This window comes from Zonotrichia albicollis, chromosome 10 (assembly GCF_047830755.1).
Source record: "Zonotrichia albicollis isolate bZonAlb1 chromosome 10, bZonAlb1.hap1, whole genome shotgun sequence".
NCBI lineage: Eukaryota > Metazoa > Chordata > Aves > Passeriformes > Passerellidae > Zonotrichia > Zonotrichia albicollis.
This window is the reverse complement of record NC_133828.1, coordinates 7994434-8006703: the sequence shown is the minus strand read 5'-3', so window position 1 is coordinate 8006703 and position 12270 is coordinate 7994434. Positions and strand designations below refer to the sequence as shown.

At 42.7% G+C, this 12270-nt stretch overlaps 1 protein-coding gene across 1 annotated transcript in view; it reads right to left on the bottom strand.

Moving 5' to 3' along the window:
* DPP10 (dipeptidyl peptidase like 10) overlaps positions 1 to 11960 on the bottom strand; it is a 435086-nt gene extending 423126 nt beyond the window's left edge. Inside the window, exon 1 of the mRNA XM_005487922.4 lies at positions 11792 to 11960. Within this exon, the coding sequence (XP_005487979.2) occupies positions 11792 to 11851 (60 nt within the window). The 5' untranslated portion in view covers positions 11852 to 11960. The remainder of the gene's footprint in view (positions 1 to 11791) is intronic.
* Positions 11961 to 12270: the final 310 nt, after the last annotated feature.

Sequence of the window (12270 nt, the reverse complement as noted above, 5' to 3'; positions counted from 1 at the left end):
AGAGTTTGTCAAACAGTCATAGTACTAATTTGGAGAACTCTTACATTATCACATACTACTCTATGTAGCCTATACCTGTAGATATTTCACATTTTCATTTAAAAAGTTAAACTATAAATGCTGATTGTGTAAGTGTGCATGATCAATCACACAAGTCACCATTCAAACCAGTCATTAAATAGAAATGAAACTTTGTGCTAAACTGTAATGTTAGTAGTTTCATTCCTATGCTCTAAATGCAGAAATCATTAAAGACTGATATTTGGGCTTTTAGATACTTTACTGTGTGCTTTCTCTGCAGTAGCAACACAGAAGAAATACTGGAAAGCAATGAGCACATTGCATTCCTCCTCAAAAATAATTGACTTCACAAGAAGGCAGCTTGAGAATTGTTAGTGTTTTAAAAAATACCAAACCATAAAAAAATAAAATTCTTCCCAAATCCCACTGTATCAGTTGTGGGCACTTTTCCAAAAACTTGCAGTGCACTTTTTCTGCAGTGTGTGCAGCATCCATCAAACAAGAGTACACACTATTTTTTGATTAGAGTTTAAAAATGAAACACAAAAATCTTGAGTATCAGTTATTATTTCCTTTTCATTCAAACTCAGGGTTTTTTTAGGTCCATTGCATCTAACCCATGCCAGCTTTATTTTGTAAGGCTAGAGTACTCAGAGGGTGGCATACACAGAAAATACATGTTTATATATATTTCTCAATGTGAGAAATAAGTTCTTCAAAATCCTGCAACGATGATTCTTTTTCTTTATCAAAGTTTGGTTCTAAATGGTTTAGATGTGAAGCTATAACAATATTGTTTCAGGAGGAAAGGGGATAGACAGGTTGAAACTTTAAAGCTTTTTCTAGTATTTCATGTAAAAATGCAAACCAGTTTAATTACAGAAATCTTCTTAGGTACAGCGACCCAAATTCTCTGTTAGCCCATCTCTCATGCAGCATCAGGCAAGTTACTTCAGCAAGCAATTTTATGCACAACTTTCATTCTGAACACTGCCTGGGACTATAAATGCATTTCTTTTATGCTGCCCAATCCAGTACAAAAATGACAGAACTGTTCTGGGAACACAAAGCCTGGTAGGGAATGTGCCTCTCACTTCCATGTGTCTGGAGCTCAATCTGAATACAACTTGCCTGTATCAGGATTGCTATAGTGAACCTGCAGAATGTCAAGCCAACATGACAAAAAACAACTTAAAAATCACAAAATTCTGACACAACATAATTTTAGTTATAATTCCTGAAATAAATCTCTTCCACAGCATAACCACCAACTCAATGATTTAATATTTAAGTACTAGATGTGGAAAAGCACAGCTGCCCACCAGTAACCAAGAGGACAGTGGTCATCTAAAATTCTTTTTCTTCATACTTTTAAGAGTCCTCAAATTTGAACACTGTTTATTATTATAATTCTGATGATGCCAGAAAATTTCTTTGAATCTATAAAATATCTGTAGAGATATCTCAAAAAATTTCTTCACATGGCATCAGCTTTTTCATGGGTTTCACCAGTAAAGGTAACCCCTCTTGGGATGCAATCAGTGTCACCAGGGATTTCTAAATCACTGAGGGGAAAGAGGCATCCAGAGAGTTTGGGAAATGTTTAGAGAGACACAAATACTATGAAAATAGAAACCAATAGAAATACTATGAAAATAGAAAACAACCAATCTTTGCTTAATTATTTTATGGATTTGTTCGCTGAGCGTTTGTTTGCCCTCTGCAAATATTTGCATAATCAAGTTTCAGAAACATTAATGCTCCCAGAAAACACATTACAGCTGTTGAATTACAAAACTGAGATTTTTCAAACTCCAGACTAAATCTATACAGAATTATGCACTCTGGATGTCAGCTGAGGTTTTACTGTAGGTAAATGTAGGGAATTCACAGCTTAAAAATCATCACTAGGAAAGAGAGCCATGGATAGTACATATTGGGTCTTTAAACAGACAAATCCGGGGTTGTATTGACTCCCAGCAGCCAGATAATATTGTGTGAAAAAAATTAGTTGGAAAGTTTTCTAGGATGAACACAGACCTATCACCTCAGAAAGCAAAAATCATCCCAAACCACAGAGACGCTCACATGAGCAAGGTGTGCATGACGTGCCATCAACAAATGTGTCTCCTGAGGCCACCAGAGTGGCTCTGGAAGATTAATTTTTCTCCCCCTTCTTTTCCTTCAGTGTTTTTCTGCCATTTTTTTGCCTCCTTTCCCCCCAGAATTACTGCTGTCCCAGGCATAGCTGAACAGAGCAACACAGGGACTAAGCTCCCTCCAGGCTGCCCAGTGACTGGCACCACCTCTTTTTCTGCCACAGAGGTTCACTTGCTCGTGATTCCCTAGGCAAACAACCCAGGAGGACTCACACCCAGAAGAGAACAGAAAGCCACAAAGGAAAAGTGAGTGAGAGGCCCCAGCACCGCCTGCCACAGTACTGAGGTCACCCTGACTGCTGGGGCAGCCTGCTAAGCCACGGAGAGTTTCCATCCACCTCCCAAGAGAAACTGTTAACCTTAAAAGCTAGCTTTAATTCTCTGGAAAATCCCAGCAGAAACAGTTGCAGAACCTCTGGATGAACAGTTACCACCAGAGGAAACAGAACTAATGAGTCTACCCCAAACTCTAATTTCCAGTTTTCAGCTCCAGCAACAAGACATTGTGTCCTGCACAGGGAAAAAAGAATCAACTAAGAAATTATTGATAAGTGTATAAATTACAGAAAGAAAACCTTTAGTTACAACTCAGTCAGTCATTCCAGAACTGCTAGAATTTTTTTGGGGGGTTGGATTAACAGGAGAGTTGGGGAAAGGATCCTTACAAGAAGCAGAAACTAATATGTCCTACAAGCAAATGCAGAAGTGCAGAAATTTCCTTCCAGCCTCTTAGAGAAGCGAGGTTAGCTCAGAGAGTGAATAAACACACTACTGTGCTGCTCAGTGCCACACACACACATGGGGTTTGCTTGTACAGGTAAAATGTGAGTGATGGAAAAGCTCAAAAGCTGTGAGAGGTTGATCCCTTTCAGTGTTCAGGAGCTGTGCTGATAATCTCAGAACATGTTCAAACTTATTTATACTGACAACAGACAAACAGGTTAAGAGGAAAAAAAAAACTCTCCTCCCTTCCCTAGATTTATCCAAAAAGCCAAAGTAAGCCCTAAGCCTGCCTGGTGTGCAGTGGGACCAGGCTCAGGGCAGGTTTCAGGATGCCAGGCTGAGTGCTCACACACATCCCATGGAGGCACCCGTGCATACCAATGCTCCCAAGATGCCCACGGGACAGGGACATGGCAAAGGCAGAGCCACTGCAGCCAGAAAACCACTCCAGAAACTGCCCAAGCCCCAGGAGGCAGCAGGAATATGGGGCCATTGGGGACAGGCACCACATTTTGTGCCTTCTCCCCTCCTCTAACCAGTAAGAAGAAATGCAGGAAAACAGAGGCAGGTTTTTTGGCTCTGTTATCAGGCACAAGGAATTATAAAAGCTATTTTTTAACATGATGGTCATGTCTGCAGGTCATCTCTGCAGCAAATATGAGCAGTAACGTTTGTGGCATTAATCCCACACTGGCAGACTGATGCAGCTTTCAAGCTGAGTAAGGGTTTAATGCTCTGAAGGGAAGGGAAAAAAGATTTCTTTTAGATAAATTGCTTAATTGGGAAGTCAGGAACTCTCCTGCCTAAGCAATTGATTTTACAAAAGAAAAAAAGTTTATTTCAAAATGTAAGCCTGCTATTCATCTATAATACCCAGGGAAAAACTAAGCCAAGGGATAGACTCCTGCCTTTACACTCCTGAAACCACAATTTTAAAAACATAAATAAGGCTAATAAACAAGAATTTAAACAAATATTCTTCATTCCTTGACTGTTTTAGTGAAGAGACACTGTTCCAGATCTCTGACAGATCGTTTACCCAGGCGGCAGGGGCTGAGGAAATGGGGTCCCCAGAGGGACACTCAGCCCTCACCGCTGGCATCAAGAAATCAGCTCCCTTAAGCTAATGGACTTTGGTGCATTGACTTGCATGGTGCTGCAGAGTTCAGGGAAAAGCTCCAGCACCATCCCCTGCCCTGGAGAAACTCCTCCACCTTCTGGAGGAGCACGAACAGAGCATTTACAGCCACCAGTGTGACCACCAGGCACAGGCATCTGCCCCAGCTTTCTCCCTCTCTCCCCCTGTGAAAAACCTTTAGCAGGTCTCAGTTTTGTCAGAAGTGAAAGTGTTTGCATCTCACCTGTCCTTGGGGTGTGAAACTCTCTCCCTGCTGCACCTACACCTCTGAGAAACAGCCACAGGACATTCTGCCAGACAGGGATGTCCCTGGGCAAAGCCCCACTGGTGAAAAGGACAGTTGGGATGGGATCAGGCACAGGGCTCTCCCAGCAGCAGGAGGAACACAACTGTCACCCCAAAGAACAGCCACCTTTGAAGAAAAAGTCTGTCTTTTTAATGACATAAACGTAAAGGCAACTCTGATATGAAGCACTAGGATGTTGTGACTTTCTCAATCTGCAGGAACATAAACCTATGTGTAATCCTTTAATGTAACAGCATCAATTTTTCTGTGTTTAGCAACTTGCTGCACAACTGCACGCTCTTTTTACACAAATAGCTTTAATTTTGAATTCACCATCATTGTGCTAACATGACAAATCTTAGAAATCCTCATACAGAAATGTCCCTGAAATTAAGTCAACATCCGTTACTTGCAGAAGTGGCTAAGGTTGTACAAGAAGCAATAGGCTTATTATTGGTAATGAAATAATAATTTTTTATGAGCTTCACCAATTAAAACATTATTAAATAAACTTAAAATAACTTAAAACTTTAAAAAATAATTTAACACATGTGTACTGTTATTGCCTCCCACAGTGCTAAACCATTACTGCACAGGTAGCCAAATTTGGACAAAGATTACCAAAACATTATCACTGTGTGCTCCCCAAACCTTTTCTTAAAGGGGAAACATTTGCATCATTATGATCATAACTTTCCCAACAAACTCATGGTTTTGGCACTGTTTTAGTTACTTTTTTATGTTACTACACAAAACAGTGGATGCAATTATAACAAACCCTGTGCATATATTTTTCTTTTCCCCCATATTGCCTAACTCTTCTGAATATATGCATATATATCTCTTCCAAATATAATATATCTATGGGGTTTTTCCCCAGCATGAAGCCTGCAGACACTGTGCTCCCTTGCTTCTGGGGTTCCACAGTGATAACTTTGCAAACCTCATCTCTGTCACTTCTCCAAAAAAGTACATTATCTCTGTCTCCTGGTTTCTCTTGAGGGCTGTGACTTTCTGCAACAACTTCTGTGTGACAGGTCAGATCTAGCAACGTAATCTAACCCAACAGCCAATATGCCAAGTGCAGTGTCCTTAGCTGAAGCCAGAACACAATACCCCATTCTGATCTTCCTTGACTTGCCAGCCGCCGTTAGCAGCCAGTCACACTCTGGTTCTGTCTCCCTGAAACTCCCTTGTCTCTGCCTCCTTCTGCCAAGCTGCCGCCACTGCCTCAAGGTGTCCTTCAGATATCATCTCTACTTCCTTCTCAACTTTCTGCAAAACTTCCCCAGGGCTTGCCTTCCCCATTCTTTTCCCTTGGTAAGGTCACACACAAGCTCAGACAGCCGTCTCCTTCTCTCCAGTTCCACTCGCTTCCTTTTTTAAACTCTAACTTTGGATTATTTTTCTGATGTATCCTCAGGGAAGAGGTCAGCAGCTCAAGGCCAGCATCAGTATCACTAAGCTTTAAACATCTTTGGACATTATCCTGCTTCCCTGGAGGCCCCAGCATCCTCCCTCCCTCCCTTCCTCTGGCACTCCTGATGTGGGGAAGAGACCCACAGCACACGCCCACCACAGCTTGGGCACTGGAGCTGCTTTTGCCATCAGCACTGAGAAATCAGCATTTTAAAGCATAATTCACTCAAACTATTTCACCAGTTAAATTCAAAATGTAATAAATCACACCCTCATCTGCAGCCATTGCATTAGCTTCACAGCTCAGGAGAGTCTTTAATTAAGTTGATGACTCTCATTCTAGGTGTTCCTTCCCTCAGGTCCCTTGGGTTGGCATGTATTGCTGTGAATCACTCTTGGTTCCATTCACACTGAAACAAACCTGCCTGTCTCATTCTCTCTCTTTGAAACAAAAAGCCCCCAATGCATTCTGCCATATCAGGTGCCTCATTTTTAAGAGTCCCAGAAGCTAATTTTGCTTTGCTTCTGGCACATGCTGCCAGTAACACTGGGTGTTGTCAGCACGTGAGAAGTCAAAGTCACTGATCCAAAAACCTGTCAAATGATTAACACAGAGCAGTCACAAACCTGGATGTTGCATAACTTAACATTTATAATTCAATTTGAGGACCTTAGATAAAAATCTTTAAACAGGAATGGTCCTAAGCAAATTCCAAAGCAATGCTCAAAAATTAGACTGCATGTCAGTCTTACTATGCTAAGTTCAAGAACGAAATACTGAACAAAATAAGCACAAAATTTTCCTAACACATAGTTAGTAAAACAGTTTTGGATTAAAGAATGAGAAAGATTAATTCCTCATGATGTGGTGTTTGTTCAGGAAGGTGTTATGTAACACTCACAGACCCATAACTTAAGTGGCTTCAAAGAGAATCAAACTTAATGCCCTATTCCTTAAAGTAATGATGGGCAGTAGGAAAAAATTTATAGGATTACAATCAGGAAAGTACTAAGCCCTTATTAATTATAATTTACTACCATGTTCATGTATCTTTGTGTTTATCAGTTTTAAAGTGACTGCCTTCTAAATCCCTATGGTCAGCATTACACTGAAAGCCATGAATTGTATTAGAATACATGGAGGGTTGGCTATATATGATATATATCAAACCCATACCACAGAATCAGTATATATTCAGAAATATAAAAGTGCTTCCACTTTTTGCTAATTACTTTGAAGTTTTATGAAACAAGCAGGGAATTAAGAGTGGAAAGTTTTGAAAGCATGTAGGAAATTTGTAGGCAAGGAAGTGGCAGCAAACACGCCCCACCACAAGGTGGCAGCAGGCAATGGGACTGAGCTCCCCTGCAAGGAGAGACCCCCACCATTTCTGCCTTGGCTGTGGAGTGCTGGTTGGATTTGATAGCAACTCTTCCCCTTTCTCTCTCTCCTCTGGTTTTTATCTAGTACTGGTTAGCTAATCTTGATGTCACCTTTGACATGGAGCAATTCTTTATTCATAGACCGGAAGGGGAAAATATAAGCATTTCAAATGTTTTTTTCTCTCTTTCCTGCCCCTTCTTATGACAAAGGATGGACATTTAATAGGAAAAGGCCCCAGTTATTCTCCAGTAATACAGATGCTGGCAAGGCAACTGAAAAAATACAGAAAGATGTTACATGGGAAGATTTAAAAGTTGTGATTTTTTCTTCAAATTTCCACCTAGAGATCTCCAGCTTGTCTCCACATATACGTATGTGTCATCATGCACTAGTTTTGGTCTACAAAATACAAAATAAATCACACCAACAACTCCACTCAACAAAAATGCATTCAGACAACAACACTTAAGGCATTTCTATCATGCTCCAAGCAACTCTTTTTGATGAGTGCTGTAACTTGTAATTTTTGGAGTCCTCTAACAGGTCACTATACACCTCCAGACAGAGTCTCAAGAACTGAATAAACACAATAGTGTTGTACACTTTCTCAGTGCTTTGGAAAATAGAAATATTTACTTTGTTCTAAGTGTGCATTTTGAGCTGGCCACATCCTGAAGATGACAGTGACATGTCATTCCCCATGGCCAGGCTGCCTCCTGCCACCACCACACTGCACTTCCCTGGAGCTGCAGCTCCTCACACACCAAAACAAAGTAGGCACATGGCACACCACTGCTCAAATTCCATATTGCTGTAAACAAAATACCATGCAAACCTACTCTATTTAAATGCACCACTTATTTGGGTGGATTTTTTTTTTTTTGCATTATTATGCTGCCATAGACTGTTCCTACCAACAACACAGCCCTGTATCACTTATGCCCTTTGCTGTGTATCCTGGCTAGTTCATAATTGAACACTCACTGAGATTATCTGTTAGTGACTTGCTTTTGATGTAATGGATTTCAGAAACGCTGCTCTCATTTTAAGGGATTTATTTCCTAAGCAGCTGGTAGATTGCAGTGATTCTCCTATCTGCACAAGGCCTGGTGGGTGCACATGCTGCGGGCATGCAAAGATCCAACTAACTGAAGTTTCAACCCAAAAAGAGTGACCAAGCAGCCCTTATGACCAGGAACAGCTACATATGAATCTCTCTCTCTCTCTCTCTCTCTTTCCGTAGGAGGAGATGAATTTGCAGTTTGCAGGAGTGGGCAGATGTTTTCCTGCTAAGGCACAGGTTTGGTTTAAAAAGAAATTAGTTGCTCTAAACACATAGAAGTCCAAAGGGAACACTACAAACCCCCCTAAAGTCTTTGCTCCTCAACCTAATTGTAAATAAGAAAACTATTAGTACACCACTACCCATCAATTAGCAGGTGCTACAACACTACAATAAACCTGAAATGTAAAAATTGCTGATACAGTCCCTGGACACTAATGAAACTTGCTGCAGAATTTTTGCTAGGGACATATCTGCACTTTCCTTTTATAGTTTACAATCTAAGAGCTAATGAATAAATAAAAGTGAAAGGAAGGCAGGAAAGAAAGAAGAGTAAAAGGTTATAACATACATATTATATTACATAGTAATTATGTGCTTCTGAAATGCCAATTAGTAACTCTTTCCATGATCCAGCTCACAGTCAGATCAATATGAGGTTGATAACAGCAGAGACTCATGATCTGGTAAAGAATATTTTATTATTAAAGAATGTATAAAGCCGCAGAAATATTAGCTTAACTCCATTTTTTTTTTTTTTTTTTTAATAAGAGCAAATTGTAACTACAACTGTGTTAAGAGCAAGACCAACTTTTCTATTCCACAGTCCCTGGTAAATTTCACATAGATGTTTGCTTTGTTTTCCTAGCTAGCCAGGATAACTATTATTTTCTATTTTCTGGGTTTTGGAGGGTTTTTTCTTTCTTTCCTCTGAGCAAGGCAAACAAAGTTTAAAAAGAATTTTTCTCTGTCAGACAAAACAGAATGTTGAAAAATTATCTGGCCATCAGCACAACATGGAAGTGCACAAAACTCAGTGATTCTCCTGGAAGAGCTAATTTGCTTGCTGTGTTGACAAGATGAGCCAAAACTGTGAAGAATAAAACCAATTTCATATCCATGGGGGGGGTATCCTGGAGTCAAGCATGTAATGATACAGAAATGAGGCAGGTATTTGGCATTCCCAGCTAGACCCTAAAGTTTTTTTACACATCTGCAAGTGAAAGATCATTGTTCATAGTTCTGTCAGCAATGTGGTGAGGTTTGCAATCACCTCAAAACAAGCTATAAAGAGTCTTAGGGGTAAAAGGCTTTTCTAGGAGATCTGGCATTTTATCCAAGGGGTTTGGGATCTTTAGGCTTTTTTCCTTGCTCGATATTCATTTTCCTTTTGAAAATTTGTTTGTTTCTCTGTCACCAAAGTTACTTTGGATGCAGTGCACTCAGTTCATGAACACAAAAGGTTGTACCCGTCCCTCAACAAGGAAGGATGTGAGAAAGGGCCAGGGGTGTCCCTGCATGCAGCCCCAGGGTGACTCAGAGAGGGAACTGGCACGGATGAAGTTTATAGGATTCATTATGCTTCTTGTTCTGTTTATCCAGAAGTTTACAAAGCAGAAAGTGGCTGATCCACTGAGAAGCAACATTACATTGATGTTAACACACAGGAGCTGAGAAGCCACAGTTTCGTATGCTGGGGAGAAACATAAGAGGAATAAAATAAGGGGTTTTAGGGATCTCATTCCAAAAGGTGTGAAGTTTTCCAGTGATCTTTTTGCTTGAATCTTCATAACTGCTAGAACTAACACTGTTTCTTGGGAAGTCATGCTTAAAATGCAATTTCTATTTGGTCACTAATGAATTTTTTTAAAGTAATTTCCAATACAAGGTCCTCGTTACCATAGGGAAGTTACTGCTCCTCTACAGTCGTAAATAATTTTTCATGGAGTATCCATTGGCTCAGCATTGAAGCACTTAGAACTATTTATAAAGCACATTTCACACCTGACACATAGAATTAAGAGCAGAAAAATGAGACAGTTTTCTAATGGCATCAGTATTACTGTGTTGGTTGTAAAATGGACTCATGTCTAGAAGGCTCTGATTCATGTTCTCTCTTTTTGAAGACTATTGACTCCTCTGGCTCTTTTTCTTTTTTTTTCATTTTTTTTTTTTAATGGCATATTGATATTGGTGGTTGTTGTTGTTTTGGCTTAGAAGTCCAGTCAAATGAATTTAATAAATGTTTCTGGCAGTGAAAAATTAGCTTTGGCTGTTCCAAACCTAACAAGGGAATATTTCCCAGAGCAAGTACCACACTGCTCTCTGTTCTCCAGTACTTTCAGAGATAGACCTAGAGAGGATAAAATGGTTTTAAGCAATTTGAGATTATATTTGCTGACTCTTTGAAGTAGGCCAAAGCAATTGTAATTCATCATTTCCCATGACCTTGCCCATTTGGGCATAAACTAAGGGGAAATTCTGTGATGTGATGGACACAGTTACACCTTACACAAATGGTCACAGGTAACCCCCTCCCCGTCCCTGAGCCTGCAGACATTCTGCATTACTGATCATACACTGCACAGCCTAATGCAGCCTATATAAAAATGACAGTGCTAATCGAAGATTTATACCTTTAATCCCCTCCTGCCTCAGCTCTAAGTCATGATTTTTATTCCCAGCACTAACGGGATAAAGCCCAACTGAGAATTTCCTAACATGATGTGAAGTTCAGCTGCTCCTTCTGAGAAGACAAACAAACCCCAGACCCCTCAACTTTGCAGCACAAGGAGTGAAGCCCCAGCAGGATTCCTCACCCCACACAAACCCGAGCACAGCCTGGCACCCACAGAAAGGCACTGAAGTGAACTCTTCAGGCTTTCACATCATTTTATGAAACAAAATAGCTGGTGTAAGATTTCTAGATGTTGTTTTTTCAGGACTGAGAAAAAATAACATCTAGAAACAACATCACTAATCAAATATTGTCACTGACTGCATTTTTATTTTATTTCAGGAAAAAAAAAAAACACCACACATTTCTGCAGAGGTACTTCCTACTGAATACCAATCTGGTTAGGGATTTCAGTCTATCACTCCAGAGTGCAGTAACTCGGCCAGAAAGTAGTTTCCAATCAATGCAAAGGCAGGATGGTGCCAAAGGTTGGGCAAGAAGGCAGGGGAGGCGAGAGCCCGCTATTCCCTCGGCTCTCCCCGCAGCAGGATCATCCCAGTGCCCGGCCAGAGCACCCACCCAACTCTCCCGCACGCGAGGACACGGCCACCAGCAGCAAGCACCCGTCCCGTCCGGTCCCGGTTCCGAGCACACACCACCAGATCGCGTCTCACAGGTCGATTTCACAGAGCCCTTGCCTTGCCGGCACTGCGGAGCGGCGCTCCGGGAAGCTCCGGGAGGCACCGCCAGCTCCGCGCCGAGCGCCGCCCGCTCGGGGCAACTTTGGGCAGGGCTGGCTCGGAAGGCGCCGCTGCCGGGACACAGCCGGAGCTGTCCCTCGCCTCTCCCCGAGCTCCGCCGAACTTGCCCGCAACGAGAGGACGCGGGGCGGCCGGGGAGCCCCGCCGCCGCCCGCCCTACCTTGACGGCCCGGGACGAGTGGCAGTGGACGTGGTGGGACACGGTCGCCGTCTGGTTCATGTTGCCGGCGGCGCCGGGCGGGCACGGGGCGCCCGCGGGTCCCTCCCGGCGCCTCCGAGCGGCCGGGCCGGGGGGCTCCGGCTACGGCTCCGGCTGCGCTGCTCCGCACCCCGGGGGACGCGGCGGCTCCGCCCGGCGGGGCCGGACCCGCTCCGCCCCGCCCGGCACCGCCCCGCCCGCCGGACCCGCTCCGGACCGGGACCAGCCGGGACCCAGCCGAGCCGCGCCCCCGGACTGGGGAGATGAACGGGATCGGCCCCGCTCTGTGAAAGCCGGGCCCGCAGTGCTCTCAGCCGAGATGAGTAAGACTGCAGCAGAAAGTTTATGCTGGCTGCTCTTTCCTCGGTGCTCCGCGGGTTTTTTTCCTTTCTACCTTCCCCGTTCCCTGCTGCCTCCTCTTCCCTCGGTTCCAAACGCCT